Source organism: Electrona antarctica, assembly GCF_951216825.1.
Source record: "Electrona antarctica genome assembly, chromosome: 19".
NCBI classification, from domain to species: Eukaryota; Metazoa; Chordata; class Actinopteri; order Myctophiformes; family Myctophidae; genus Electrona; species Electrona antarctica.
Window position 1 is genome coordinate 19636858 of NC_136800.1, and position 27744 is coordinate 19664601.

Below are 27744 nucleotides of genomic sequence, written 5' to 3' on the forward strand. Positions count from 1 at the left end.
TTCTTATATCTGATAAGATACATTACAGTAAGTATTTTTCTCTCTCTCCTCCACTCTTGTCAGTTTCGTATGGTTAAGTGTCAGCTATTGATGGGGTTGAAGAGCACCTCAACACTACCCTCAGTATCCACATGGACATCTTTATTGCTCCTGGGGGAGAGGTCAAGTATACATCGTTCTCTCTCATAGAACATTCTTAATTTTTGTACATAACCATGGTGTTTCTCTTTCTCTCTCCGTCAGTCTGTCTCTCATAGAAACTGGCATTTAAAATTTGTATACATAATCCTGGTTTTAACTGATCGACACAATGGAAAGATGAAGTAAAATGTTTCTTTATTGAAAAACTTTAGTAATTAACCAACAATTTGTAAAAACTAAAACAAGATATTTTGATGACCAAATTGTGACATAGAAACTGATTTCGAGAGCATTCATGACATCAATAAAATACAAACAAAACAAATGGACTTCAATTTACATGGAATAAGCTGGTCTATTGGGCTACATTTGCATGGAATGAGCCGTTTGTTATTATTAACCAACAGTTTGTAAAACAAACATTCTTTTAAAGAATCAACAGCAAAAATTTGACACAGACTGACTCGAAATAGATTAATAGTCCCTTATTTGTCCTTTTCTTATCTCAATGGAAGGTAAACAAGGTGTGAGTGCCATGACACATGGAGCTTTGAAACTTGTTTTAAAGTTGAATGTTTGTCTTATTTATAAAACGTGTAATCTTATTTAGTTTCTTTTTTTGTTTGGTTATCTATCAAACTAAGAGATCTAATCTAAATTGTCCTTCAAACAACAATATCCACCCGACACGGCTCTGCTCCAGCCCTTCCAGGCTAGTTGTATTGCAACGTATAGATCCTGTGTTGTCACTGTGTCACCACAGCGAGGCGTAGTTGAACTGAATGTGCAGCAGGTACCTCATGCGGGTCTGGGCGGGGTTGTAGACTATGAACTCGTTATAGAGGAGGGAGTAACCGCCGTCCTTCCCAATCCCCGTCTGCACTCCTGGACCCATGGGAACGGTCATGTCATCCCTGAGGGGGAAGGAGAGAGATAGAGATAAAGAGAAAAGTTGTTTGGTCTAGGTCTAGTAGTTGTGTGTGTTGCTTTAAATTAAATACATATTTTACAGATTCTGATAGTCGGAACAGGGTAATAGAATCAACTTGCTTGTGCTTTAGTCGAATAAGACGTTATGCTTTGCTAAAATGACACAGATGCTTTCCTGGTTTTAATGTGCTAAGCGCTGAATAAAATATGAAATATAAACAAATCACAGATAAGCACACTACTGAAAGAGAAAGCTACTGACAGGGTGACAGAGTTCAGGGGATCAGGTGCAGTCTGCCCCAGACCCTTGGTGCTGTGTTTGCCTGCCGGCAGCCGGTTGGCCTCGTAGTCAGCAGCCAGAAGCACATTGCTGTCTCCCAGGGCCACCTGGAACCAAATGAAGCAGTGGACCTTAGGCCAATTGTTACATAATTACACCTAATCTTCAATTATTTGAGATAATCGCAATTCTATTTCACATCACGTCATAATAATTTCCATGATAAAAATGTTCATATATTAACAAAATATATAGTGGAAATAGCAGATCGGCTATTTCAACTATTCATGTTTATTCATTCATATCTAAGTATAAAGTAATCAACCATATTATTTGTCATATCTGCCCTGTGCAAATTTTGTTTACAAAGCCTAAAGGCAAAACAGAAATGTATTTTACAAGGGTACATACAAGGATTCCGCTCGACAGTGAGGGCATGATATATTTTGCCACCCTAGTATAAATACAAGTCACTAACAGAGCCCACCCACCTCACTTAGCAGCAGTAGGCCAGTGTTATTGCGCTGGTTGGCAAAGCAGTAGTTGGCGCTCTTTGATGACATGTCCGCAAAGTAGATACCTTTACCAAACTAAACCAGAGAAAAACACATAGATCAGTGTGTGTGTGTGTGTGTGTGTGTGTGTGTGTGTGTGTGAGAGAGAGAGAGAGAGAGAATAATACCAAGACAACGTGCTAGCTGTAGGACAGTGGTTCTCAAGCATTAGATTTTCACATCAAGTACCCCCCAAATTGATATGCATTTGGCGGATCCCCATCTTGAAAAGATTGTGTGCCAGGGACCACCATAAGAGAAGATATATGTAAAACATAACTATATCTATAAATGCGAGCTTGTAGATAGTCTATTTTCAAATAGCCTAAGTATAAAATAGGGTTAAAGTGGTTAAACTGATTTTGATGCGGCTTGCAATATTTACTTGATGCCATAAGGACCCCTTTAAGACCACTGGTGTAGGAGATGGAGAAACTAGTAAACAACAACCCATCTTTTTTCTTTTCTCTTGTTGTGGAAAAGAGAATGGATGGATAAAGTAATGTATTATTATTTTAAAATATGTATATGTCTATCTTTCTGTCCATCGTACCATGTATCCAGTGACGGGGGCTTCTGGTGGGGCCACTCGTAGACCCTGGCTGAGGATGCCCACATAGTTGGATAGACGAGAGCCATGCCACAGTAGCGTCCTAGTGGGCGGACAGCCGGCCGGACACACACACACACACACACACACACACACACACACGCACACACGCTAGAGTGGTGTTTCTCAAAATTACGTAGAGGGACTACAGTGGGTAATTTGAGAGAAAGTGGAAAATGGAAGAAATGTATTGTAAAGTGCTAAACCAAATTGAATCCAGGCTCTCAGGCAGCACCTCATGTGAGACAGCATGATATCACACCATCAACAACCATAAATCAAAATATGAATAACATATATCTAGGATTAAGTCACACGTTACACAAAAAGTGCAAAAACACAAACGGCTGCTACTGTACTTGTTGTGCATCTGAGAGAGAAAGTTGTTCCTCTCTCCCTCCCTGTCCACTGAGAAGATGTCCATCACAGTCATGGTGAAGTTGTCGTGGGTGGAGGCATGAGTCGACTGCAGATACTTCTCGACCACCTGCCAGGGAGAAATTGTGTTGTTTTTTACCTCTGCACCTTAAACCTAACCCAATGTCAGCAATTCAAATAAAGCCTCCTCTGTTGAGATTACTAGCCTATACGCATTGAGATTAGGTCACAATAAGTAGAATCCTTCTGATTTTGATGCATGATAGACTGTTAGATCAGTAGTTCACAAATGGTGTGCCATTAGACAGTCCAGGTGTGCCTTGGGTTTTTGTGGAAAACCACACATTATTATTGCAATATAACTATACATAGTTATGTTTTTTTTTAACTTAGCATATCAGTATTGTACTGTGCCGAATATAAGATGTCTCTGATTATAAGACGACACCCATTTCTCCAAGACTTATTTGTGGAAAATAGTCTAGTCACCGATTATAATACGACTCAGTTTTTTAGGATATTTCATTGGAAAAACCTGGTCTTATATTCAGAACAATAGGATACTTACAAAACATAGATACAATACAAATTCTATACCTTAAAAAGATATTTTATTTTCGGCAAAACCTTTACATTTATGTATTTAAAAATGTCCTCCACAAATAAAAAATCACACGCGTGTGAACTGAGTGGTGTAAGGTCTTATATAGCCTGTCTGATGTAATGAAATCATGTCTGACGTAATGAAATCACACCCGGGTGAACAGGGTGAACATAGCAACCATGCTCATTTTTTCTGCACAGACTAACAAAGCCAGTTGTAGGAGTGGTTTACACCACTCAATAATGAAATCACACCCAGGTGAACAGGGTGAACATAGCAACCATGTTCATTTTTTCTGCACAGACTAACAAAGCCAGTTGTAGGAGTGGTTTACACCACTCAAAAATATGTGAAAAAAGCCAATCTACAAGCTCACAATGTGTCACCTCACATGGTGACATGTCACTGACCTGGTACTCGTGGCCGGTGGAGTCCAGAGGCTGTAGCTGGCAGTGAAGGGAGTGGTACTGACCTGGTACTCGTGGCCGGTGGAGTCCAGAGGATGTAGCTGGCAGTGAAGGGAGTGGTACTGACCTGGTACTCGTGGCCGGTGGAGTCCAGAGGCTGTAGCTGGCAGTGAAGGGAGTGGTACTGACCTGGTACTCGTGGCCGGTGGAGTCCAGAGGCTGTAGCTGGCAGTGAAGGGAGTGGTACTGACCTGGTACTCATGGCCGGTGGAGTCCAGAGGCTGTAGCTGGCAGTGAAGGTTGTGGTACTGTCTGTCTAGAGGATTCTCTGAACTGTCTGCACCAGTCAGGGCCATCTTCACCGCAATCTGGATGTCACCCAATGCCTAAAAGAAAAACACCAACAACCAAAACTCAAAACCAAAGTTTAAGCTAACCACTTGAACCCCATCATCCATATTCTGGGGGGATGCATTAGCCAAAATAGCCAATTTAATTTGGCTATTTTGGTCCAGTTTACTAAGTCCAAAGGGTTTAAGTGGTTAAAGAAATGACTGTCCTGAATGCAAAACATTGTCTCAGAAAGGAACACACTCACTGCATGCTCAACAGGCTAAATATAAACAACACATTGGATGGATATTAGTGTGTGAGGTTACCTAAACCTGGCTAAGGCACACTCACACTGCTCTTTTATTCTACCTACAGTATGAGGGTGGAATCTGCCGATGCATTTCAATGGGAATTTAGTGGTTTGCTGCCATTTGCGGATTTCTGTGAGAAAAAAACACTCCATTCCCATTGAAATGCATTGGCAGAATCCACCCTCACAGGTAGAATAAAAATGTGGTGTGACATAAAGCAATATTTAGACTAGTCATTTAAGACTCTAAGGGCTCCATTTTCATCCATGCTAAGCCTTTTTCTTTTTTTTTAATTGAAATTTTGAAAAACATTTTTGAATAGTTAAAATAGTTGTGAGCTTGTATATTGGCTATTTTACATGGATGAAAATAGAGTCCTAAGGATGATGGAGATGAATGATTAACCAGTGGAGGATGATGGTGAGGTGATAAAACCTACACTAAAAACAACACACTCACCTCCAACAGTGAAATCTTTTCCTTCAGCTCTTCTTCCGAGCGGATGATTGGGGGTGTTCTCAACCTGACACATACAGTTATATCCATTATTACAAGATACTGACTGCTACTACTGGGGTCCTTTATGGCTAAATATCACTGTTGTCGGGCAGAAACATATTAACTTATCTCTGTAAGTCTGTATTTTAACTTTTTGTGTTTTTTCCATAAATTAATTAATGCCCCACAAGCCCACATACAACAGCATCACACAAAAGTATCTAAGGTAGCAGATCTGCAAGCTCGAAACACGAACCGATGCGCTTTGAGCTTGTAGATCTGCTATTTTTGCTATTTTTGAATAGTTTGAATTGTTTAAAGATGGAGTGCTGTGATTTTTGTACTCTCTGTTTTGCATGTGTTTATGAAGTTAACATTACTCTAATACACGCCCAGGTGTGGTTATAATATTTAAATATGTCTTCCCTGTGTATTTTGGTTTCTTCCTGAAAGCTGAAAGCCTTTGATTCAAAAGGCCCAATCGAAATAACACCATTTTAGTGACATCATAACCCTAACCGCTCCCACATTATCATACAACAGCAGCTGTGGGCAAGGCTTAAGTTCAGGTGGGTGGTGCTAAGGTGAAAACCAGGTATACTTAATGAACTGGTGGGTGTGGCCACATACAAACATAATTTTAACACTTTCTGTACACTATTTTGAAATAAATCTTCCTCCTAGTATAATCATGATACCTGATGATCATGTTTTAGGGGGGACATGTGAGGTTTCAACTCGACAGAGGTGATATGCTTTGTCAAACAAACCCTTTCAACTATAGTGTACAGTAGGCGCCATACCTTTCCTGTTGCACTACTACAGTAAGTATCTCCCTACCCAAAGTCATGTGGGATCCGTGTGTAGAACTGGTTGCATGCCTCCAGCAGGTCACGATTGCTTCCCTTCCTCTTTAGGCACTCCTCGATCTTCTTCAGGGCTGTGTAGCCCGCACGAATCTGCTCCGAAGTCAGCTTGCCTGCAGGCACAGAGAGACAAATGTAGCTTTTTCCATCAGCAAGGAAACACATAATGGACAAGAGGAGGTAATCGGGTTCCTGTCACGGTTATTACATAACGGCTTGATATGAGTCAGTAACAATGGAAGTTGGAGATCCATGCCCCACCTGGCTATGCAATACCCATTGTACCCGTGTCAGAGTACCCGTTCCACCCATCTCACCAACATTGCAGCTGTACGAAAAGCTTGAATTATCGCCTAGGTAGCACCTTGCTGGCAAGATGGTGCACTGTGTGCACTGTGCATATCATCAATAGCCCAGGCAGAGGCCTTTTGAGGCAGTTCTGGACAACCGTGGGTCCGACCGACTCGACACCGGGTGTGGAACGCGTGTGTCGAATTTGAAGTCGGTGGGGCGAACGGTTCTCGAGTTACGTGCATTACAGCCGTACACACAGACAGACAGACAGACAGAGACATGGTGCATTTATAGATAATCGCAATTATTTCTTGCACAATCGTCAGAATAGTTTCCATGCATCTGTATTTAAATGGATGTTGAAAAATAGATCCACAAATTCTGGAAAATGTTAAATGATTGAATGCATGGGCTGTTTGGAAATTATAATATTTTGGCCATAGTACATTATTTTGATTATTGGTAGCGGTCATAGTCAGTCATTTCATTGTATATTTAAGTTAATAATTTTAGGCTTTATACGCAAAAAGTGCATGGGGTAGATACATTGTAATCATCCACTAAAATGTCATGATCATGACTGCCCTTGTGTAACTTTTAGTAATTTCTATTCCTGCCCGACTGACCACTTTCTATTCATCTCTTCCAAGGTCAGAAGGCATTTTTTACATTTCCAGAATGGAGGCAAAACCATGCCAATTCGTTCCGCTTTTAAGTGGTTCTTCTGATTGACAAACCTAGAGGAGCTTTGCGGATGTCAAACTTCATCTCCAGCACACACTCCTCCATGGCTTTCAGGTCACAGATAAGCTCCAGGAGGGCCTGAAGCTTCACGTCCAGCTTGGAGGGCTCTTTCTTCACCACAGTGTCCACCTGAGTCAGGTTCTCCTGGACGATCAGAGGTGACAAAAGGTTCAGGTAGAGGTTTGTAGATTCAGCCATATACTGTATACCCGATTACCTGCTGCTACAGACTAGGAGTGCAGTTAATAAAAATAATTGATTTAATTAATTATACAAATAATTATCATTAAAAAAACTAGATGTGAGAATTAAAAAATATATATGCTTCTTGATTATTCAATTTATTGAAAAAGTAATTAATCACAAAAAAACTGATGGATAGTTGCAGCCCTACTACACAGAGTCTATACATCTATATTTATGAGGCAAAGAGGAGGCCGAGGGCTTGAAGGAGAGCAGATAGATAAAAATCGCACCCGTGTGAAGTGAGGGACGCTCTTATCATCCTACATCATCATATCCTGGCTAATAAGCCAGACCGAATCAGCCGTTGGCAAAGAAAAATGGCCTGCCCGCCCCCCAGGAAACAAGATCCATACACAGCATCTCCAGACTCAAATACCACACGACAGTGTGATTTGAGTCTGGCTTATTAGCCAGGCTAACATCATCACATTCCGTGCTCAGCCAATCAAATCATTTCCATGGTACACACAGACACACAAGGCTGGGCACTCAAAAAGGGGAATTAATCAATCACTTAAATGGAGGGACGGAAGGACGGAAGAATACAAAAATTGAAGGGAATATGGAATTGCATTACATAATCCTTGCCTTATCATTGATGTTATAGTCCACGAACACCATGTCATATTTTCCAGCCACCTTTTCAAAGGTAACCCTGTCACCCCACTCATTCTTGGTCTTATCAAAGAACCTGTAACAGAAGAAAGTCAGTTTTGTACCAAACTTCTTCAGTTACTCTTACTCTGTACAATTTACAACTTGGGCATTTAGTTTACAATAAGCAAGGCATGTATGAAACATGTATTTGTTATTATAAACAGTCTCACTTTTTCTTGAAGAAGTCTTTGGCTTTCAGCAGGTCTCCCCCACAGGCTGTTAAGCTGTTCTGTCCAACTTTACCCACTACAGAACACACAGACAGACCACAGTAATAGCTTATTTATGTCTTTCAGTTGTCAAATACTTTAACAAAAAGGCATTATATTGCAAATACTTTAACAAAAAGGCATTATATTGCCACTAAAGAATACATTCATTAACCACTTAAACTCAATTTCATATGTTGTTGTACAGCAAAAATAATGTACGCACCACTGAGAAACAGTGCTGCTGTGAACCTACCTCTGCCCCATCTCAGCCACACGTTGTAGGACTTTGAGCTGTCATCCTCCAGAAGCTGAATCAGGTAGTATTTGTTGTTGTTGAATTGAAGATTTGTCTGCAAACACCAAACAAATAATAACCTCTCTTACAATATGAATATACGATTTTGCTTTCCCCACTATGGTTCGGTTGTTGGAAGGACTTGGCATGTGATCGACTGGGACGCTGAATAGGGAACGCTCGTTTTACTTCACATGATAGATTCTATGTCCACAGCGGTCATCAAATTGGACAGAATGCGCACGCGGCAATTGGCTGTTCACTGCGGGCACTCGCTCGTGAGCCTCATACGCTTTCGGCGCCCCTGCCTTGTTGAGGTAAGAAAAACAAGTGCTCCTTTCCCCCAGCCATAACGGGGAAAATATAGATTTCACAGCAATACATTCATAATAATTGAGATAGTTAATTTTGATGTATAACAATGCTTTCAAATGTACCGTATATTGCTAGTACTACTAATGACCATTTCTATTTAAGTGTAATGTTTTTACCTGGTTTAACATCACGTCATAAACATCATTTCCTTCATTGTAAACATGAGCCTGGGAGGGAAAGAGTGAACATAAGTGTATTAACTACATTATTACCAAAAGTGACAAGAGGAAGTATTATTTTAAAAAGTCAGGTGCGTGTGTTTCACTGGCATAAATCACATATGGAACGCCTTGTAGGGCCTGACCTAAGGTTTCTGAAAACCTTCAAATTCTGATGAATTATTTTTTTAAATAGTTATGTTGCTACATGTATAGCAAATTAGCAATAGCTGATGAGACACAGAGAGCACGCCGGCATCAAGGGTAGAACGTCGTATACACTGCACCAGGCGTCAATGGGGTAAGCATTACTGTACCTTGCCGACTTTGGCTTTGCATTCAGGGTCCACGGGAGCCTTGCCTTTCATGAGCACCGTCCTGACAACCTCTGTATAAAGACAGCAGCAGAAACATCACAGTGGGGTCAAAGTCAGTGTGAATGAACATTTCTGAAACTTTTTTTTATAGATTTGTTTCTGATTTTGTTTTTGAAAAGTGCTTAACACACGCATGAAATTAAACGTTGCCTTAGTAACTGTGATGGTGCAGTGACACTTTGGCTACACTGAGCCCAGTTTTGTGAGCCGGCCATGTTGGGCTGGACATTTGCATGAAGGTGAGGTCGAGTCATGATTATGTAAATTCATATGTGGCAGCTGGTCTGCCAAGGCGTCAACTAAAAATGTCCCTTGTGGGACAATAACCCTATCAAACCCTACCAAATTGTTTTGTTTTTGGATTCCTTGGACCCTAGGCTCATGAGCCAAAACACGTTGGTCGTTTTTGAGCAGTGCCTCCGCTCCATTACGCAGCTATGTGTATATGTATACAGTACAATGTATGAGTACATGTATGTGTCTGTGTCCGAGCATGGAAAGCTGCAACACGGTAACTGTCATTTCTCAACCGTTTCGGACGCGGGAAGGCTCGCCAGAACCAGGCCGGCCCCCTGGGCACGGTCCTGGGGGTCTGGATGTTCCGGGGACCCCCCGGGGACACCCACACGGTACAGTTGCACTGCTCACTTCACACAGGTGTGAAGTTTTTAAACTTTGCCTAGCTAAAAGCCATGACTACAATAAAGGCTTTGTAAAAATCAAATGGGCGTAGTGCCTTGGAGTCTTTCTTAAGTCAGTGATGTAAATAGATTTTCAATCTAATGGGGGGTGGTCTTTCAGATGGGTCCCAGGGACATTTTATGACTCTTACTTCAACGACAATAGAGTACAGTACTGAGTACAGTATTGCATCCCAGTACCCCCGGAGGGTGACATGATCAATTTCTCAATTTAGTGAGTCTAAGGATGCAGGATATTTGCATCACTGTTAAGTTCACACTTGGTTGATAGCCTAAGCCTACTATACAACAAGGGAAGGAACTTAAATATGTTTACCTACTAATACTATTGAACCCTCTCCAGTGAGATGTTTTCAGTTTCTGATAACTACGGACCATGCAGCACTTCCTTTTTTATCTATTTTCTTTTCTATTTTCTTTTTGTTAGTTTTGTAAAGCGACTTCTCTTGATACATGTCAACTGGTTATTATTATAAAAAGAAGCGTTAGGAGTTCATTTAAAAAGAAAGAGCTTGGTTGGGTTACATACCTTTACTTTCCATTTCTTCTTTTGTTTTCGTCTGACTCTTTCCTGCTCCTCTCTTCTTCTTAGTGACTGGTTCATCCTCTCTCTGTTCCTCTTTAATTTCAACTTGACTCCCATTTTCACCGGCTAAATCACTTTCCCCATTCAAGCTTTCTGGTTAAGCAGAGAGCATCATAACGTTATTGTGTATTTTGCAAACATAAAAATGGTAAAACACAGAAAATAAACACACATGAACAAATATGCTAATAAGTATCTGTGCAAAGACAAGTAAAGGAATCAAATATGGACTGTATAAATGGTGAAGGTTGACCCTATATATACACACCTAAAGAAAAACTGAAGTACACATATAAGTTATAAATGTTTAGGGGAACCAGGTAAAGTGGCCTAGCCTGCTGTTTCTATTCTATAGCAGTACAGCTCCACAGCACAGGTGAGGGAGACTGATTTCAGGAAATCCTGACTCACAAACTTGAAACAAGACAGAATTGCCAACATGATTGTTATCGTTAGCCTTCTTCTCATATACAAGTACTGGTATATGGAAAATATATATATTTTTAAATACACTACAATAGCAGTCCTACTACTAATGAGTCTAATCTCTCTCTCTCTGTGTGTGTGTGTGTGTGTGTGTGTGTGTGTGTGTGTGTGTGTGTGTGTGTGTGTGTGTGTGTGTGTGTGTGTGTGTGTGTGTGTGTGTGTGTGTGTGCGCACTTGTGTATGTACAGCTGTGCCTGGCAGACAGGCCATATAGTGTCCATTGTTCATAATTTAAGCCTGGTTGCCTGGCAGGAAAAAGCTGTCCAACCTGTCCAAACTATTTTGTAGTTCATTGGTGCAATATGTAATTGTTTATCCCCAAAGCATCAATGGCATTATTAAAGCAACCAATTAGAAGCTGGGATCTCTTTATCCCTAGCTCTTCTGAGAAATCCGCCATAAAAACAAACTTAACAGCTCTCCGTGCTTGATCAACATGCTCCTCCATAAAAAGTGGCGGTCAAGTATAGAGCAGAGTGCAGTTTGTGCTTTCAATCATACAGAGTAATTTGAGGACACTGAATAGAGAATCACAAACTAATGATAAGAAAGTTTCAGGATGCCAGCTAGTTCCCTAGTTTAATTAGTGCTACCAATGTGTTTCAGAGTTGTAAGTAACTACTCCTTCCTCAGGGTACAATTCAATGTCTGAAACGTACTTACCTGTACATTTATATCCCCATCTCTTTAGAGTGAGGCCATTTCACTCAAACCCACACACAAAAATGCTCATTCGTTCAACATACTGTATTTCTGCAAACATGCATCACACACACAGACACACACACACACCTGGCTTTACTGCGTTAGAGCGTATTTTCCTTTTGTACTTGGTAAAAGGGTTAATCTGGACCATCTTCTTCAGGTCCACCTTGTAGGCTGTGCCAGAGCCCAGACTGATGGTGACAGAGGTTTTCCCACCAGAGACGGCAGAGTCTAGTAAAATGCATGCTGACGGAGGGTAGGGCTCCCACTGACCCTCATCTCCTTCCCACTGCCACACTGTTAAGAGGATGACATTAGTGATGGGACAATAAGGAAATTACATTTTACGATTATTGTGGCAAAAATAATTGCAATTAACGGTATCAGGAAGGATAATCAAAATGTGTTTAAACTTAAAATTTAACTTTTGTTTAACCACTTGAACCTCCACAGCATCCCTATTCTGGGGGGAATGTTCTTCTACTATTTTTGGCGAATCGATTTGTGTCGAGAGAAATACCAAATGCGCTCTTTACAGGTCAGTTCATCAAGTACAGAGACTAGAGTTTAAATGGTACTCAATTTGCAGCTCAACCAAAGCTATGACAGCTAGAGGACAATTTCACGTACATTAAAAACTCTGCAATACGATTATTGTGAGTGGGGTTTATTTTCACGATAAACGATAACAATTATCGTCTCATCCCAAATGACAATACAACGTAGGCTATTCATATCAGATCAGATGCATGCACAATCTCAGAATGCAAAACTGCAACACTTAAAAAGAAATTACATGCACAGAATTTCTTGACAGAAAGTAGCTCATAACATGTCTACGGTGGATTTTTATGAAACAAAAGCTCGGCAGATTGGAAGAGGATAATTCAAGCTTGGCCTAGAGTAGCCCGTCTCCGGACCCCCCGGGTTGAGCTCCTTTGGACCCCTAACAAGTCATCAAAATGTCAGAAACTTTAACGTAGGGTTCCGAAAGGAGCTAGGCCTAGAGCTGCAATGTTGGTGAGTTTAACGTCGTTACGGTTTAATACAAGCAGATCGCAAAAGCAAATTGGATGAATGGAGAGTCAATGGAGGGTATTGCAACTCTAGATTCATCCCATTATAAAAAAAATCTAGAGTTGCAAATTGCGGCTAGATAAATGCAAACTATTGGGTTCATTCATGTAACTTTAGTGGTTGTTGTTGTTGTTGTATAGTTCAAATAGGAGCGATGCGTTTTGTGACATTGTGAATACGGTGTGTATTCTAAATATCTAAATCTAATCTATATAACTTGTTATCATTTGTGTGTGTAACTCTATATACTCTAAGGTGTAAGTACTGTAGCAGAAGCCAGAAGTTGACAAGGTGTTGTCCATGTCCAGTCCCGTTTCCTTGAGTGGCCTCAAAACAAAACAAACAACCACTTACCAATTTTTGTCTGGACTTCTTGTTTATCCGCTGCATCTCGAGGTGTGGTCCTACAGCTTCTTGTGCGCCTCGACATGGTTTATAAAAAAATATATAAAAACGTGAAAACAACAATAAACAGTAAAAAGGCGAGAGGCAGACTTGAACGCGGGAAATATCTATTCTCTTGCTCTTGCCAGTACCACTGAAAGGTTCCGCTTTCGGCCTTTAGTTTGAAGTCGGACTTATGTTTGCAGACGTACCGGTAGACGTACAGGCTGTGCCGGTGTCACGTGTTGCGAACCAAGCACAGGAGAGAGATTTCGCTGACTTAAAAATCCTTGTCAACAAACTCACAGTCCCGATTTCCTGAACTCGTTAACATGGCGTCTCGAAGCTATGGTGCATGTATTCTCTGTCAAAAGGCGATTGTGAGAATGGTGTGCCGGAACAGGATCCGGGTGAGTTTGGTTTTAGCTGTGTTACTTGTTGTCTCGCAAGCATCTTTCCAGGGAGGAGAGAGGTCACCAACTGCTTAAGCTAACGCTATCTGGTCCTATTTCAGACCCCCAGGGGTCTCAATCGGATAGAAGTTTCAACCTCTTTTTCGTTAAACTAGTTGGAGGACTTATGCATAGCACGTTGACTGGGTGATTGTGGCTGGTTTTGCATGTGAGATGTGACTATATGAGTGGTTTGCATGTGAGTTACATCATATTATGCCCTGGAAATCAAATACCAACAGTGATGGATGAAGTACTTGAGTAAAAGTATCAATACTGCACTGTAGAAGTACTCTGTTACAAGTACAATTCCAGTATCCAAAGTATTGGCATCAAGATATACTTAAATTGCCAGAAATAAAAATACTCATTGTGCAGAATGTCCCAGTCCACAAGTTCAAAGTGTGAATCGCATTAACTAGTATTTAAAGCTGTCAAATAATTGTAGTGGAGTAAAAAAAAAAAAATTGCCTCTGAGATGTAGTCTAGTAGAAGTAGTAGTATTGAAAATTGGAACTACTGAAGAAAGTAAAAATACCTCAAAATGAGTAATAAGTACAGGAGTTTATACCTAGTTACTTTTAAGATAGGGTGGGTGGGTGAGATGTTGTATACCGGTAAATAACAGATATATTTCATACTCTTCAGGGGATGAGTGCAGCAGCAGCAGCCCACCCTGAGCCCATGATTACATTTCTAAACGGAGTTCCCCATAAGAAGCATCCAGGTGTCACCAACTTGAAAACATTGCACCTTCCAGAGGAGCTCTCAAGTGCTGCATATTCCATCATTAAAAGTAAGGGGGCAAACTAATTTATAATATATGATCATGCGGAGTAACTTCATGATATTGTTTTTCTATCTGTACACCATTTTGTAACTGTCAAGGAAAGAATATAATGAAGATCTTCTCTATATAATAATTATTATTATTATTCGTAGTAGTATATAATAGCAGCAGTTGCAGTAGAACATTTTTATTTTTGACATGCTGTGTAATTCCCTCCCTCCATCTTTAGGAGCTGAGGTGGCAGGCCTGACTGATCGATCTCAGAGCCTCACAAACTTCCTGTGGAGCAGGAAGAGAGCGCCTGAAGATGTCACACTGAGACAGAAAGCCAGGAACCTGGAGAACGTTCTGTGGGAGAAGGCAAAAGAAAAAGGAGGTGATTAATTAATTCATGATTAAGCCATTCTAGACGGGAACCCCTTTTGGTGTTTTAAGCATTATGTTATACTTTAGCTATTGAAAAATAGCAGATCTACAAGCTCATAGCGCGGCACTCAAATATTTGCTTCTGGGGGGCGGGGGGGGGGGGGGGGTCCCTGGAACAACATATTTTCAGATGAGGATCGGCGGAGACATACATCTAATTCTGGGGGTCATTGACATGAAAAACTTTGAGAACCACTGACATAGAAACATTGTTTTTTAAGAAAACTGTCAGGATTTAGAAGGCATTTGTAGAATCGTCCTCGGGTCTAAATGGGTTAATGCAAGCTTAGGCGTATCTTTAATGTGTTTTTCCTAATTTAGAGGATGTAGATCAGCAGGACCTGGAGGTCCGCATCAGGCATAAAGTGATGTCTGAACTCAAAAGAACAACATATCACTGGACCCCAATGAGGTAATTTTGACATTTTCATTTTTTTAAACTTCTGTTCTGCATTTGACATTGCTGTATTTTCCCCTCATCTTCTTGTCTTCATGCTCTGCTGTTTTGCCGTTTGTTTTTCTTATTGAAATCTCTCATATTTCTTTCATAATCTCTGGTATTTCATAGGTATGATGAAGAGCTGGGTGTGACATACATGGCTGCTCGGCTGGCAGGAGGCTACGCTGCAGTGAGAAGAGCTCTTAATGAGGTGTTCAGACTTAAGGAACACATACTGTTTTGAAACGACATTCTTGTTAATACTATTCTTTGGTTAAATATTTATAAAGCCCACAGACAGACTTAACCACTATCAACCCGGCATCCCTATTTTAGGCATGATGTCATTATAGGCAAGCATTTTGAAAAATCTTCAAAATGTCATCAATGTTTTATACTTTGTCATGCAACAATAATAAGTATTATTATTCATATTAATTTATGGGGGGGGGATCGCTCTCTGTGTCTTATATACTATCTCCCAGGCTACATCCATCATCAAGTGTTTTTCATTCACTTTCCAGATAAAGAAAAGAGATCCATTGTTTGCTCCTCATTCTCTCCTGGACTTTGGCTCAGGGTTGGGAACATCTGTCTGGTTAGTGTCCATTTGAACACACAGTATGAGCCTCTACATCTGTCTTCTCTTGTGAGCTGGTCCGTCCAATGTCTCTCTCTCTTTAATTCCCCAGGGCAGCACACTCATTCTGGGGGGACAGTCTGAAGGAGATGATCTGTGTGGATAGTTCTGGACCAATGAACGCCCTGGCAGAGCGACTTCTTAAAGGTACAGACACACACACTATGTATTGTGAATTTAGTGTAGCTCCCTTCCACAATGACACTCATGCGAAATGAATGTGAAGGTCAGAGAATCTTCTTTTTCATTGAGCAGGTGACAATGAATCGGCTGAACCTCACATCAAGCAAGTTTATTTCCGACAGTTCCTCCCTGTCTCACCGAAGGTAATCCCACCTCTCTTCTGGTGAAAACAACTCTATATTCTCTATAGCAACACATATCTTTCCCCCACGTCTGGCTTTGAATAGAAAATTATTCCTCCAGCGTGTGTTCAGTGGTCGTCATTGGTGTGGTGTGGAGCTGTATGAGTATGATGCAGTGTGGTTGTAAAAGTGCATCCATGAGCAGGCTGTTTATTTATGGTGGAACTGTGCATGTCAGAAATGTAGGAAACTGACAATCCAATGTGTATGTTTTCAGGTGCAGTTTGACGTGGTGTTGGGAGCCTTTTCCTTGTCAGAGCTGCCTGGTCAGAGGGAGCGAGAGGAGACACTGTTCACACTGTGGAGAAAGACCAGCTCATATCTGGTTGGTTATTGGTTAACCCATGTTTGTGATATCTTATATGGTATATGGTTGCGCATCGCGTTGCGCTTCAGAAATAGCAGATCTACCTATTCACATCAAACTGCAATGGTAAATGGTGCATTTATATAGCACCTTTATCCAAGGCGCTTTACAATGATTGTGCATTACATTCACACACACACAATCATACACCAATGGCAGAGGAAACCATGCAAGGCACCAACCTGCTCATCAGGAGCAATTAGTGGTTCAGCGTCTTGGTCAAGGACACTTCGACACTTGGGATCAGATCTCAACCCGACGGAGCGAGACGCAAGACGTAACCGACGCAACGCAAGGGAGGAATTTCTCTCACCCAGCGTTGCTTATGTATTCTTGCGTCGATTACGTTCGACTCTGTCAAGCACTTTACTCTGGGGGAGCCCGGGATTGAAGAAACAGCCACTCTACCCTTAGCTGAGAAATGTGTTGTGTTTTGGTGTACGACACTGGATTAGGCCTTAAGGTGGCCTTACACTAGCCGATTTTTTTCAATCTGAAATCTGATAGCACCACACACTACAGGTATAATCGGAGCGGGGCAGAGCAAATATCAAACATTCTTGATGTTGATCGGGCCGATCCCGATCGCGCTTTGAGCGGTCGGGCACCCCCCGAGCGTCAAAAATGCCCGATTATCGGCTAGTGTAAGGCCACCTTTAGTGCTTGTCCTGTTGTAGATATGTACTGTATGCCACATGTGTCAATGAATAGTTTATTTTGATCTTTTTTTTCAAAGAGACATTACAATTAACATTTTCTTTTAAAGTGATCGAAAAGGTATAGGCAGAAGCTTATAGCTTATTAGTGGCAATATGTACTATGACACTTCTTGGTGCAAATCTACACCAATAAAAACTAACAAAACTAAATAACTCATGTAAATTATAGTGATTCTAATCATTATAACTAGGATCTTAACAAATAATCCCACTTCAATATCCTGTCATAGGTCCTGGTTGAGAATGGGACCAAAGATGGCCATCAAATACTTATGGAGGCCAGAGAAATTCTACTAAAGGTATTCACAAAAGTAATCCATATATACCAATCCTAATGTATTAAAAGCAAACTAATGATGGTCTCATTTCTCAAACTACAGAAACAAGACAAAACTGTCCATGACACCAGAGCAGCTTCAGTGTTTGCCCCAGTATGTGCTTTTTTTGTGTAACTGAATGTTAACTCTCAACAACAAACATGCAGCATATTGACATCCTTTTTTTTCCCCACTCCTTTGCTGTTTTCACAGTGTCCTCATGAACAGCCATGTCCCAAGCTGGCACGGGTAAACATAGTACCCTGCAACTTCAACCAAAGGTACCACCCTCTGCCTTTGCCCGGGGTAAGACCGCATCCTTAGTCGAGTGCAATGTGAGACAGTTGGTGGGGCTAGGGGCAGTGTCTGGTCTTAGGTCTACGAGAAGAGACTGGAGACTTAAGCCAAATTCCAATACCCCAAATCTCGGCCACTCACTCACTCCCACTCGGTCACTCTGGGTCATTTCAGCTTGAACTGGAAATGGTTAACGTTCCAATTGTTAATGTGTTTCATGGAGGAGGCGAGTGGAGTCGAGGAGCCGAGTGGGCTCTCCGAGAGCGCATACAGCAAGGTGCAGGCTCGATGGGGGTTTTTTTGTCTCCTCGCGGAGGATTTCCGCATCACATGTACACGTTTTTTTTCTCCTTCTCCTGTGACATAAATCCTCCTCCACATTGCTTGAAACCAGATACTATGCACCCCCACCCAATCCACTAGCGCTGCGGCTGACCCAACACACGCACACTAAACTGAAGACACAGTTGAAGAGACACATTTTCGCTGAATTAATAGAGCTTCAGAATGATTAAGTAGTTGTGTGATATGTAAGCATAATAAAAGTAGCCTATACTATAGGCTATATTATGCTCACTTCATCTGCCTCAAAATAGTTAATTTCTGAATGCACAGACTGCTATGAATGATGGTGACAAAAAAAATATTTATGTGGACTGAATATGATGTAAGTCAGAGAGACTACCCAATTCCTGTTAGTGTTATTTGCAAAGCAGCAGTGCCGTGTTGCTGTTGTGGGACTGTCTGAGGAGGGGGGTGGATTTATACGAGCAAAAAGGAACGCGGGCTGTGGCCAGGTCAGGAATTCCCTTCATAATCATTATATAAGTTTGTGCATCCTGTCGCTTATTCACTATTTCAGGAATAAATAGCCTTGCACATGTTACCTATAAAGATATAACGATGTGGCCATACACATTGATGAATTGTCTATTCTTCTATTCTGTACTACACTATTCTAGTCATTTCTATACCATCTCATCCATGGCTCTGGTTCCAATGATCCAGCTGTGTGACACATTGTATTGTTCCAGTTTTGCTTTGGCAATGTAAATGTATGTTTTCCCATGCCAATAAAGCTCTTTGAATTGAATTCATACACGTCATAAGTGATCGCGGAATGTGCCGTCGCTTTGAAATGACAGCGTAGTATGTTCCGATCCTAGAGGCAAATCCACTCCACCACTCTGTCCTCGCATTGAATCCTCTCCTCCTCGCTGGGGCTAAGGTGCAAGTGGAGGAGAGTGAGCGAGTGTGAAAGTTGTGGTATCGGAATTTGCCTTTAAACTTAGGATACCATGTGAATGCAATGAACTACCTGGAAAAATACGGAACTAGTCGGTCTGATTCCTTCCAGGTATTGAGAGATAACTATAATGTATGTTGTCAAGGATTGAAGCTTTGAGCTGTTTTAGTATATAATGATGTTCAATTGTTTCTGGGATGCTTGGACGTCATTCTCATATTCTTTCAAATATTTTCCCACAAATGTTCTCTCTGTAAGTGTTTTAGTTTGCATAGGGAATTTTATCTGCCATTTTGAGAACTAGTGTAGTGGTAATAAAGAAAATAAAGTTTAGCACTCTCTAATGCCAGCACTCATGTATATCATGTCCTTTCCAGCACCCTGAGCATATGATGGAGAAGTTCAGCTACTTGATTCTGACCCGGAAAGAACCAGCGGACCTAGGAGAAGGTCTGGACTGGGCTAGGCTAATAGCACCAGTACAACGCAGGCCCAGGCATGTCCACTGTCACACATGCAGTGCCGATGGACAAATTAAACACTGGGTAATCACTGCTAGGAAACACAGCAGGTAAAGAAACTTAAATCAAAGTACTTGGGGTGGGGGATAAATCTCTGTTTACGAGAACAAAGATAGGCAGACAATTTGTTGACACATAGAAACTGCGATATAAACAACATACAGTATGCCCAACATTTAGGAAAATCTGATTAACCACATAAGCCCTATTTCTGCACATGATACTTGACCATGATGTGCCGATCAACTATTGTCACTGTTATGGAAAAATGCTACCTACAATGACATGCCCAAAATAGGGATGGTACCGTTTACGTAAACAGTCAGTGTTGTAAGTATTCTTGAATTAACTGTTGATGTCACAATGGTGTGTTCACCCCCCAGAGATGTGTACCGCTGTGCCCGGAGCAGTGATTGGGGAGATCAGCTGCCAATCATTCAGAGCGAAGAGGAGGACTTAGAGAGTGATTCAGAGAGATCATATTAATGTCCTGCCATTGGTACACAACCCTCAAATGGAGCTATTTAGCAAAGACTGTCGGTGAACCAGAACATCTACGTCACATGTCGCCTTCAATGTCCACTTCCATTAAAGTGAAGTAAAGGTCGTAAGGTTCCCCAGGACCACATAAACAAGTGTTTCATTATGCTTTAATTTGTTATCCTGGGTTTAAGTTTTATTGTGATTGTATATATTTTACCAAAATAAAATCAAACTCAATGATTTTTTTTCCACCACTTTCATTTTATAATGAAACCTTGCGAAAAAATAGTCAGGTCTTAAGTTGTTGGCCCAAATAAAATCCAAAAGATATTTTTGAGTGAACAATTGAATAAATATCAATCTACTTTAAAGTGATAATTTGCTTCATGTGAACGTGTCAGTGCACACTAACCTCTTCACATGACACCAGGAAAAAAGACCCAACTGTTTATTGTAAGAACGGCTGATTAGATTACATTACATCTTCTTTGCTGATCCAGAACATATGCCAGCTCTTATCATGGACAACATGTAGTACAGGCAATCTGGGAAAAAAGGGGTCAACCTCAAACTGCAACGGATGCTTTCAACTTTTGTTTCATAAATATTAGTAACATATCAAAAGTCCTAAGAAATCCCAATGGTGGAACATATTGAAAAATGCTAAAATAGGTGATGTGCCAAGTTACCAATCTATATAAGGCAAAATTCTCAGTTTTTAGCCCAAGGACTGTTTTTCGTGCAGCTTGGCACCAACTCCTCATGCTGGTCACCAACCTAGCCACATTTTGCTGTGGGATGGCAGCCAACATGGTTCTGTTGGTCACTCTAGCACGTACAGCATGTCCAAGCTGATTCCACAAGTGTTCAATTGGGTTGAGTGTAAAATTAATAAATTGTAAAAATGGCCAATATGTGTTTTTTCCTTTATTACTGTGGTTGAGTGCAATCAACTAAGCAACTCAAGGGTTGCCTGGTCCTTACAAGCTGTACCTTGTTGTAAAGGTGACTAATCAACGATTCAAATAATGGACCAAACATTTTAAGCACAATTTTACACTTAGTTTCTTCCAAAATAGCAGATCTACAAGCTCAGTGTGTCATGAGATTGACAAAGTGAAATAGTCCATTCTGCATAATGTGCACTGTAAGTACCGGTATGTTTTATGACAACACCTTTGTACCTTTGCAGGTGTGTGACTTCGAACAGTATTTCTACATTGGTTATAGTTGTAAATCATTCTGGATAAGAGTGTAAATATTTAAATTGTAACTTAATTGTACTTGTAAATGGTATTTGCAGTAAAAATTTGAGTAGCCTACTTCTTCCACCACTGGTCCTGGTGGACATTAAGCTCATATTCATGTTGTAAATAAAGACACATTCAAAAGCACCATTGTGTCAATTGTATGTTTTAATGATAAGTTTATCCAGTATAGTACTCTTAAGTCTTAACAGTACTTACAGGAGTTACACACCAAATCTCTATCAAAAATAGTCAATCTGTCAAGGATTCAGCAATATGTTAAGAAATTAAGAATACATGGGGAAAAGAGCTGGGTGCATATCCCAGAGATGTGATAGGCTACATCAGACAACTCAAGGGATGGAGGGAACTTACATGGAAGAACCACATTCCATACCCCAAATTAAAAGTAAATAAATTACATGTCAACAGCCATGCACATCGAACCCAATCATACACACATTTTCTGGAGTTGTATAAAAAACTACAGCCTTTCTGGGATAGCCTATCTACATTCAGACCTCATGTGAGGTTATAGGATACGAACAGGAAAAACACCTGCACTGTCTTCAAATGCAGTGAAAAACAGCAATGTTTCAGGCTATCTTTATCATATATTTTTTCCTGTTCATGACGTCAGGTACTTGGTTATTCCTCTCCTACACACCGGTCGTCTGTAGGTGTGCACACCTTGCAGGTTATAGGATACGAAATTCCCTGTTCTTGTCTTGTACTATACCTGGGACATACGGTATGGAAGGAACTGTTCATCCAGGAAACCAATAGCCTACTCGGTCAAGATCCTCCTGGCTGCTGGGAAAAAGGCTATTGCCAGGAAGTGCCTCAAGACTGACATACTGGACTATAAACAGTGGCAGACCATGGACAATATTCAGGACATGGAAAACTTAACATTCAAACTGAAAATAAGGGAAGATCTCTTTAAAAAAAATGGAAAAATGGTTAATGTATGTGTCAGCCTGTGCTCTATACACATATACAGTACACTGATGGAGAACAATGCACACACCTAAACTACACAATGAGAAAAAGAGGTTGCGCATCAGAAATGGTTTTCAGTGTAGTGCTAAACCCAAATAAAATAAAAGTACTCACATTTACATTTCTTTATTGGCACACACCAAAAAGGAATTACATGTTTCGGCTATGCAGCCTTAATCAGAGCTCCGATGAAGGCTGCATAGCTTTGTCACTTTTTGGAGCCTTGGCCACTTTACAGTATAAATTCAAAAAAGGAATAGAAAAGAAAAGCTCAAGTGTGTACCCCATAAAGTATTATATTTGTGTTCTGTTTTTGTCTAGGGTTATAAATGTATGTCTTGGTTTGTTTTTGATTTGTGATTTTGTGTAATCATGTCATTGTAAACCAACAATTTGACAAATGTTTACCCCAAAATACTAGGAACCCTAGGATTCATAGCAGGATAAAAGAAAAAGAAAAATCACACCCATGTGAAGTGAGGGGCACTAATATATTAAAGTCTAACTCATGTTGATTAGGTGATGTAATGGTCATGTAAAACAAACAGTGCCAACACAAACATTAAATGCCATGAACAATAAAGAGATATGACGTAATGACGGACAATAATGACGTAAATCTTCCATTCATTGTCAATGGTGTTTTTAAAACAAACATTGAACTAAAAACAAACATTAAACCTGTATATAGGAGGAGACGATTAAGTAATAAAAATATAAAAATTAGAGTAACTATTCAATTGATTTAGAGTATTTTAAATTTGGATCATAATGGTCCATCATTGTGGTATACTCAATGTATGTGTACACACATGAGTGTTAAGTCAGGCTTTGTACTTTGGTAAATAAAATTAAAAAATGGTGCATTTATATAGCGCTTTTATCCAAAGCGCTTTAAATAGATTGTGCATTACATTTAGGCCTGAGGCCGATTCTAAAAACGCCTTTTATGAAAAACTTCAAATATTTATATAGCAGCATCAATTTTTTTTACATTTTTGAATACTGTACAGAACCCCAAAATGGGTTCCCGGCCTGAGGGGGTAAAACACCAAAAGGGGTTCCCACCCAGAATGGGTTAAGCATTCACACAACCATTCACACACCGATCTCGGAGGAAACCATACAAGGCACCACCCTGCTCATCGGCAGCAACTGGTCGAGGGCATGTGATGTTTTTTCTCTCATCAGAACAGAATTCTCTGATCTTCTCAAACAGATATGTCTGCCTGGCCAGGCTCAGTCCGGGTGGGGGTTTGGCACGAAGGCAATCTATGGGGGGGGCGGACATCAGTGACATCAGCTGAAACTTGATCGGTTTCGAATCAGGGTGTTCTTTGGCAAGAACCACACCGGGTGTTTGGTTATCAAAGCTGTAATAGAATAGAAGCAAGAGGGTTCATTTAATATATTGCCTACAGTCACAAACGTGAAGTTTTCATAAAATAGCTATACAGTACAATGCCAATGATAATTACCTAAAGTGCCGGCAGCTCTCAATGCTTGGGAATTTTCTGTAGTAGCTACTCAGGTACTGGTCCCAGTCGTAGGCTTCAACAATCACTGTGCCATCCTCCAGCCCCACAATCTGGGGAATGTTCAGTTGCTTCTCAGGAGTGCTGGCCATCACAACCCTAGCAATGTCTGTCAAAGTATGCACTCTGGTCTTCCTGAAGGTCTGCCTGAACAGTCCAAAGAGCAAGTCGGGGCCAGACATGTCGTGGCCTATAAACCGGAAGTTGAGGTCCATCTTCAGGTGTAAGCCATGCATCGTCCGCCAGGCACAGTACCATAGCAAAAGATTGGTCCTGTTTCCCTCACTGCTATTAAGGTTCACATACATTTCTCCAACTCCATAGTGGTTGAAAAAATGATGTAGGTAGTTTATGAAGTTTGAGGTTGGTTTGCGTGGAAACATCCCTTCATCTATTAGATAACTCACTTGCTTCGGCATCCCTCCACAGCAAACCCCAAAAAGGCCACACTTGCGCGGAATCAAAAAATACAAGGGCCCAGGCTGTTGAGGGTCAGAAGGGTAGTGCACCTGCGAGAAAAAGACCAGAGCCATTGAAATCAACATCTGCATACCATAGTATTGTGTTTAGTAAAACAAATCAATGGCATTGTGACAATTATCTTCACCTGTTGTGCATAATCAAAACTGTAGCTCATTGTGATCCTCCTGCTGGCAGGCTTGTTGGTGCCCAGAGACAGATGTGACTCCTCACAGATCATTCCACATTCATCATTCATATTTTGGATAAATTCCCTCGCCGTTTTGACATGTTGCATATGCTGCTGCCGTTCCTCTTCTATAATTAATCTCAACCGATCCGGTATGGCATGAAGAGACAGCCGCCCGTTACCGTGGCAAAACAAGCACAGCGCTGTCGGGGGTTGCTGGTTTACTATCTGAGGGAGGAAACTCTTCCACATCTTTCTGAAGTTGCTCAGATCAACCACACGCTCTCCTGCAAAGACATAAATGTTATGAACACCTTTCCACAACATCACAAAAGCATTTAACCACATGAACCCTCACGTCCTGGGCATGTTATAGCCGAAAGATAAATATATTGAAATATAAAAAAATATAACAGAAAAGATAGGTTTGCATTTGGCACTAATGGCATATCTACACACGCTCACAACGCACTGCAGACTTATATATCTGCTATTGTCACTATGCGACTTGAAATGAAGTGTTTTTTCACATACATACCAAGCTTTTCCACAGCAGCTTTGTAGAACCGCCACACTATGGTTTTGTTGCAACTTAATGGCAGCTTCCTAGTACTTATGTCGTCAAAGGGAGCACGACCAATGAAAAGTCCACGCAGGCTGATGGCGTGGTCTTCTGCGTAGTTCAGTATGAACCGCAGAGCTCTGATGGCGTCCGCCTCAGTGTACTGACTGAACTCCGTCTCCTTCATTTCTAATTCTGCACCGTTGATTGATTCTATCTGCAGCTGGAAGATTATTCACAGCAGTGGTGACAGAGTCAGACTGAACATTCTCTAGTCGTAGTAGTAAACAGAGTATAAACAGATGCTTTGGTCAAAGCAAGGAGGCATGGCCTTCAATAGAAACCAAAGATGCTAATCACTTAATGAAGCACTCCCCCCCCCCCCAACCCCAGTTTTTATTTAACACTTTAAAGTGAGCCTGGGCTGTGGCTCAGCGGTCCAGGCACCATGTTCGACTCCCGATCCTGACAGCCTTTACTGCATGTCACCCCCCATTTCCTGTCCCTCTATAAAAAATATAAAATAAAAGGCGAAAGCCGCAAAAAAGACAAAGTGAGCCATGGAATGTACATAATATACAGGAGTCATCACATCTTCCAGCCAAAACAACACAGTTCTTTGTCCGTTGGAATTCATTTTTGGCTCAATCACATCATTCTTATTATCCAATATAAGAAACATGACTGTAAACATATACTGTATATATTTTTACAACTAACGCAAATTCCATAAACAAATGCACTTCAAAAAAGGAAAAAATGGCTAGTACCATAAAAGATATCTCCTCTTCATACATGTATAAGGAAAATCGTCCAAGGGCCTCCTGTCCACAAACAGACAACATACAAGGAATTAAGTATAGGGAAATAGGAGTCAAGTCAATATTCTACATGGTGATGGATGCTTTATACATGATATCATGATGGGGAGAAGTAAAATAACACTCTTGGTCAGTGGTACAGTAGTTCTGCCAAGAGCACAGGGCAGAGCCAGAGATCATAGTGTAGCTGCTTCAAGGACAAACTGAACCATAAGATGTCACCAGATGTCTATCATCAGGCCTAGTGGAGACATCTAGGCTATTACAAGCTATATCATAATGTATTGTAGAAGTATTACCAGTTCAAAAGGCTTATTTTAGTCAGCCTGTGCCATGTTTTCTCAGGACTGCCTTTTTCGTAGAGCATTCTACCTGATGGGTTGGGTGTGTTTATATGCCTAAACCTAACCAAAACTATGCCTAACCTCAAACAATATGCCTTTGATTGATTAGTAAATATTAAAATAGTAAATACTTTATTAGACATAAATGTAAAGACTCAAAACATAAAGCTACACTGCAGTACACATTTCTAAGTTTTATTTGCTATATTCCTAGTCAAGCAGGTCTGACGTGTTTTTGTGCAGTCATGTATGTTCTATTTATTACATTTAAATAGAGGATAAACTCCTTGAGAACCAGAGGTGGAACAGCTGAGCGAGGAAGCGAGAGCGGCCATCTGGGGATCGGAAGGTCCTCATTTGGCCCCCAGCTCGCCCAGTCCGTCCGACTAAAGACGAGATATTTCGCAGTTAAGTGAGCCTGGGACCGAGGCTACCATTGTAGCCGAATCAGGAGCAGCGGTGGCCGAACGGATTGCGGTCTTGACACCGGAAGGTCGCCAGTTCGAATCAGCGGTCCGACACGTTAAAATTACCACCGCTGAAGTGCCCTTGAGCAAGGCATTGAACCACTACCATGAAATGTTCTATGAGCAGGGCCTCTTGAGCTTAGCCCAGATACCCTGGGTAAATATAGTAACTTTGCTTTGCTTACTGCCCCCTGCCGTTGGGGGATTCTTCCGGGTTTGAGTGGGAAAGCATGGCACAGGCTGACTAAATAAACTTTTTAAACCGGTTTTTCAACCCCGTCGTAAATAAAAAACAATCTTTCCGTACCACTGTACTATTTGCAAACTTAAGTATTCAATCAAAACATCCGTAAACCAAGTTTCCTTCAAACACATAGTATCTCTTAGATTGGCAAACTTAAAAACACACAAACCTTGTCTATCCCTGCCGCAGAACGGACAGACAGACCAGTCGTCGCCCGCTCCATTTGGGTAGGTTCAAAGGTTCCTTAAATGCCAGGTGTTATATCTTTTCTGATGCAAGTTGTCCCTGTTGAGCACCGACGAGCCCTTCTACGGTTACGGTACCTTCTGCTGGCTGAAGTGGAGCAAAAACTTATGCAGGACTTCTCTTTTCCTTAAAGTGACACTGTGACCCAGGTCGCCTGACAACACACAAGACCCACGTCACACACTACAAAAAGTTCCGGATGTATCATGTCGACATAAACAACCCAGAGTAATCTATTAAGAGAGTGGCGACACTAGCGTTGACTCCCATTGTAACAAATGGAATGCGGAAGTGCTCATTCTATCTCAATGGGATAGTTCCATAGAAGTTCCAGCCATAGAGACACAAGGGGACTA

The 27744-nt window shown here is 41.0% G+C and overlaps 3 protein-coding genes across 3 annotated transcripts; 1 reads left to right on the plus strand and 2 right to left on the minus strand.

The window, feature by feature from the left end:
- Positions 1–321: 321 nt before the first annotated feature.
- parp2 (poly (ADP-ribose) polymerase 2) lies at positions 322–13390 on the minus strand. The gene is made up of 17 exons (XM_079529624.1): positions 13180–13390; positions 11836–12045; positions 10501–10650; positions 9211–9281; positions 8852–8902; positions 8319–8415; positions 8024–8099; positions 7785–7887; positions 6944–7094; positions 5887–6025; positions 5008–5071; positions 4156–4290; positions 2875–3002; positions 2459–2558; positions 1843–1941; positions 1334–1458; positions 322–1055 (listed from the first exon to the last, which is right to left on the minus strand). The coding sequence occupies exons 1-17, from the start codon at positions 13253–13255 to the stop codon at positions 896–898; spliced, it is 1935 nt and encodes a 644-aa protein (XP_079385750.1). The 5' UTR covers positions 13256–13390; the 3' UTR covers positions 322–895.
- Positions 13391–13392: 2 nt separating this feature from the next.
- mettl17 (methyltransferase like 17) lies at positions 13393–20511 on the plus strand. The gene is made up of 14 exons (XM_079529625.1): positions 13393–13619; positions 14310–14457; positions 14681–14827; positions 15199–15289; positions 15446–15527; positions 15841–15914; positions 16009–16103; positions 16212–16282; positions 16539–16646; positions 17638–17706; positions 17788–17838; positions 17938–18030; positions 19645–19838; positions 20172–20511. Exons 1-14 carry the CDS (start codon positions 13542–13544, stop codon positions 20272–20274), a joined length of 1404 nt encoding a protein of 467 aa, XP_079385751.1. The 5' UTR covers positions 13393–13541; the 3' UTR covers positions 20275–20511.
- Positions 20512–22627: 2116 nt separating this feature from the next.
- LOC306943506 (uncharacterized protein) lies at positions 22628–27558 on the minus strand. The gene is made up of 6 exons (XM_079529888.1): positions 27312–27558; positions 26037–26090; positions 25243–25489; positions 24663–24991; positions 23999–24564; positions 22628–23893 (listed from the first exon to the last, which is right to left on the minus strand). The coding sequence occupies exons 1-6, from the start codon at positions 27363–27365 to the stop codon at positions 23599–23601; spliced, it is 1545 nt and encodes a 514-aa protein (XP_079386014.1). The 5' UTR covers positions 27366–27558; the 3' UTR covers positions 22628–23598.
- Positions 27559–27744: the final 186 nt, after the last annotated feature.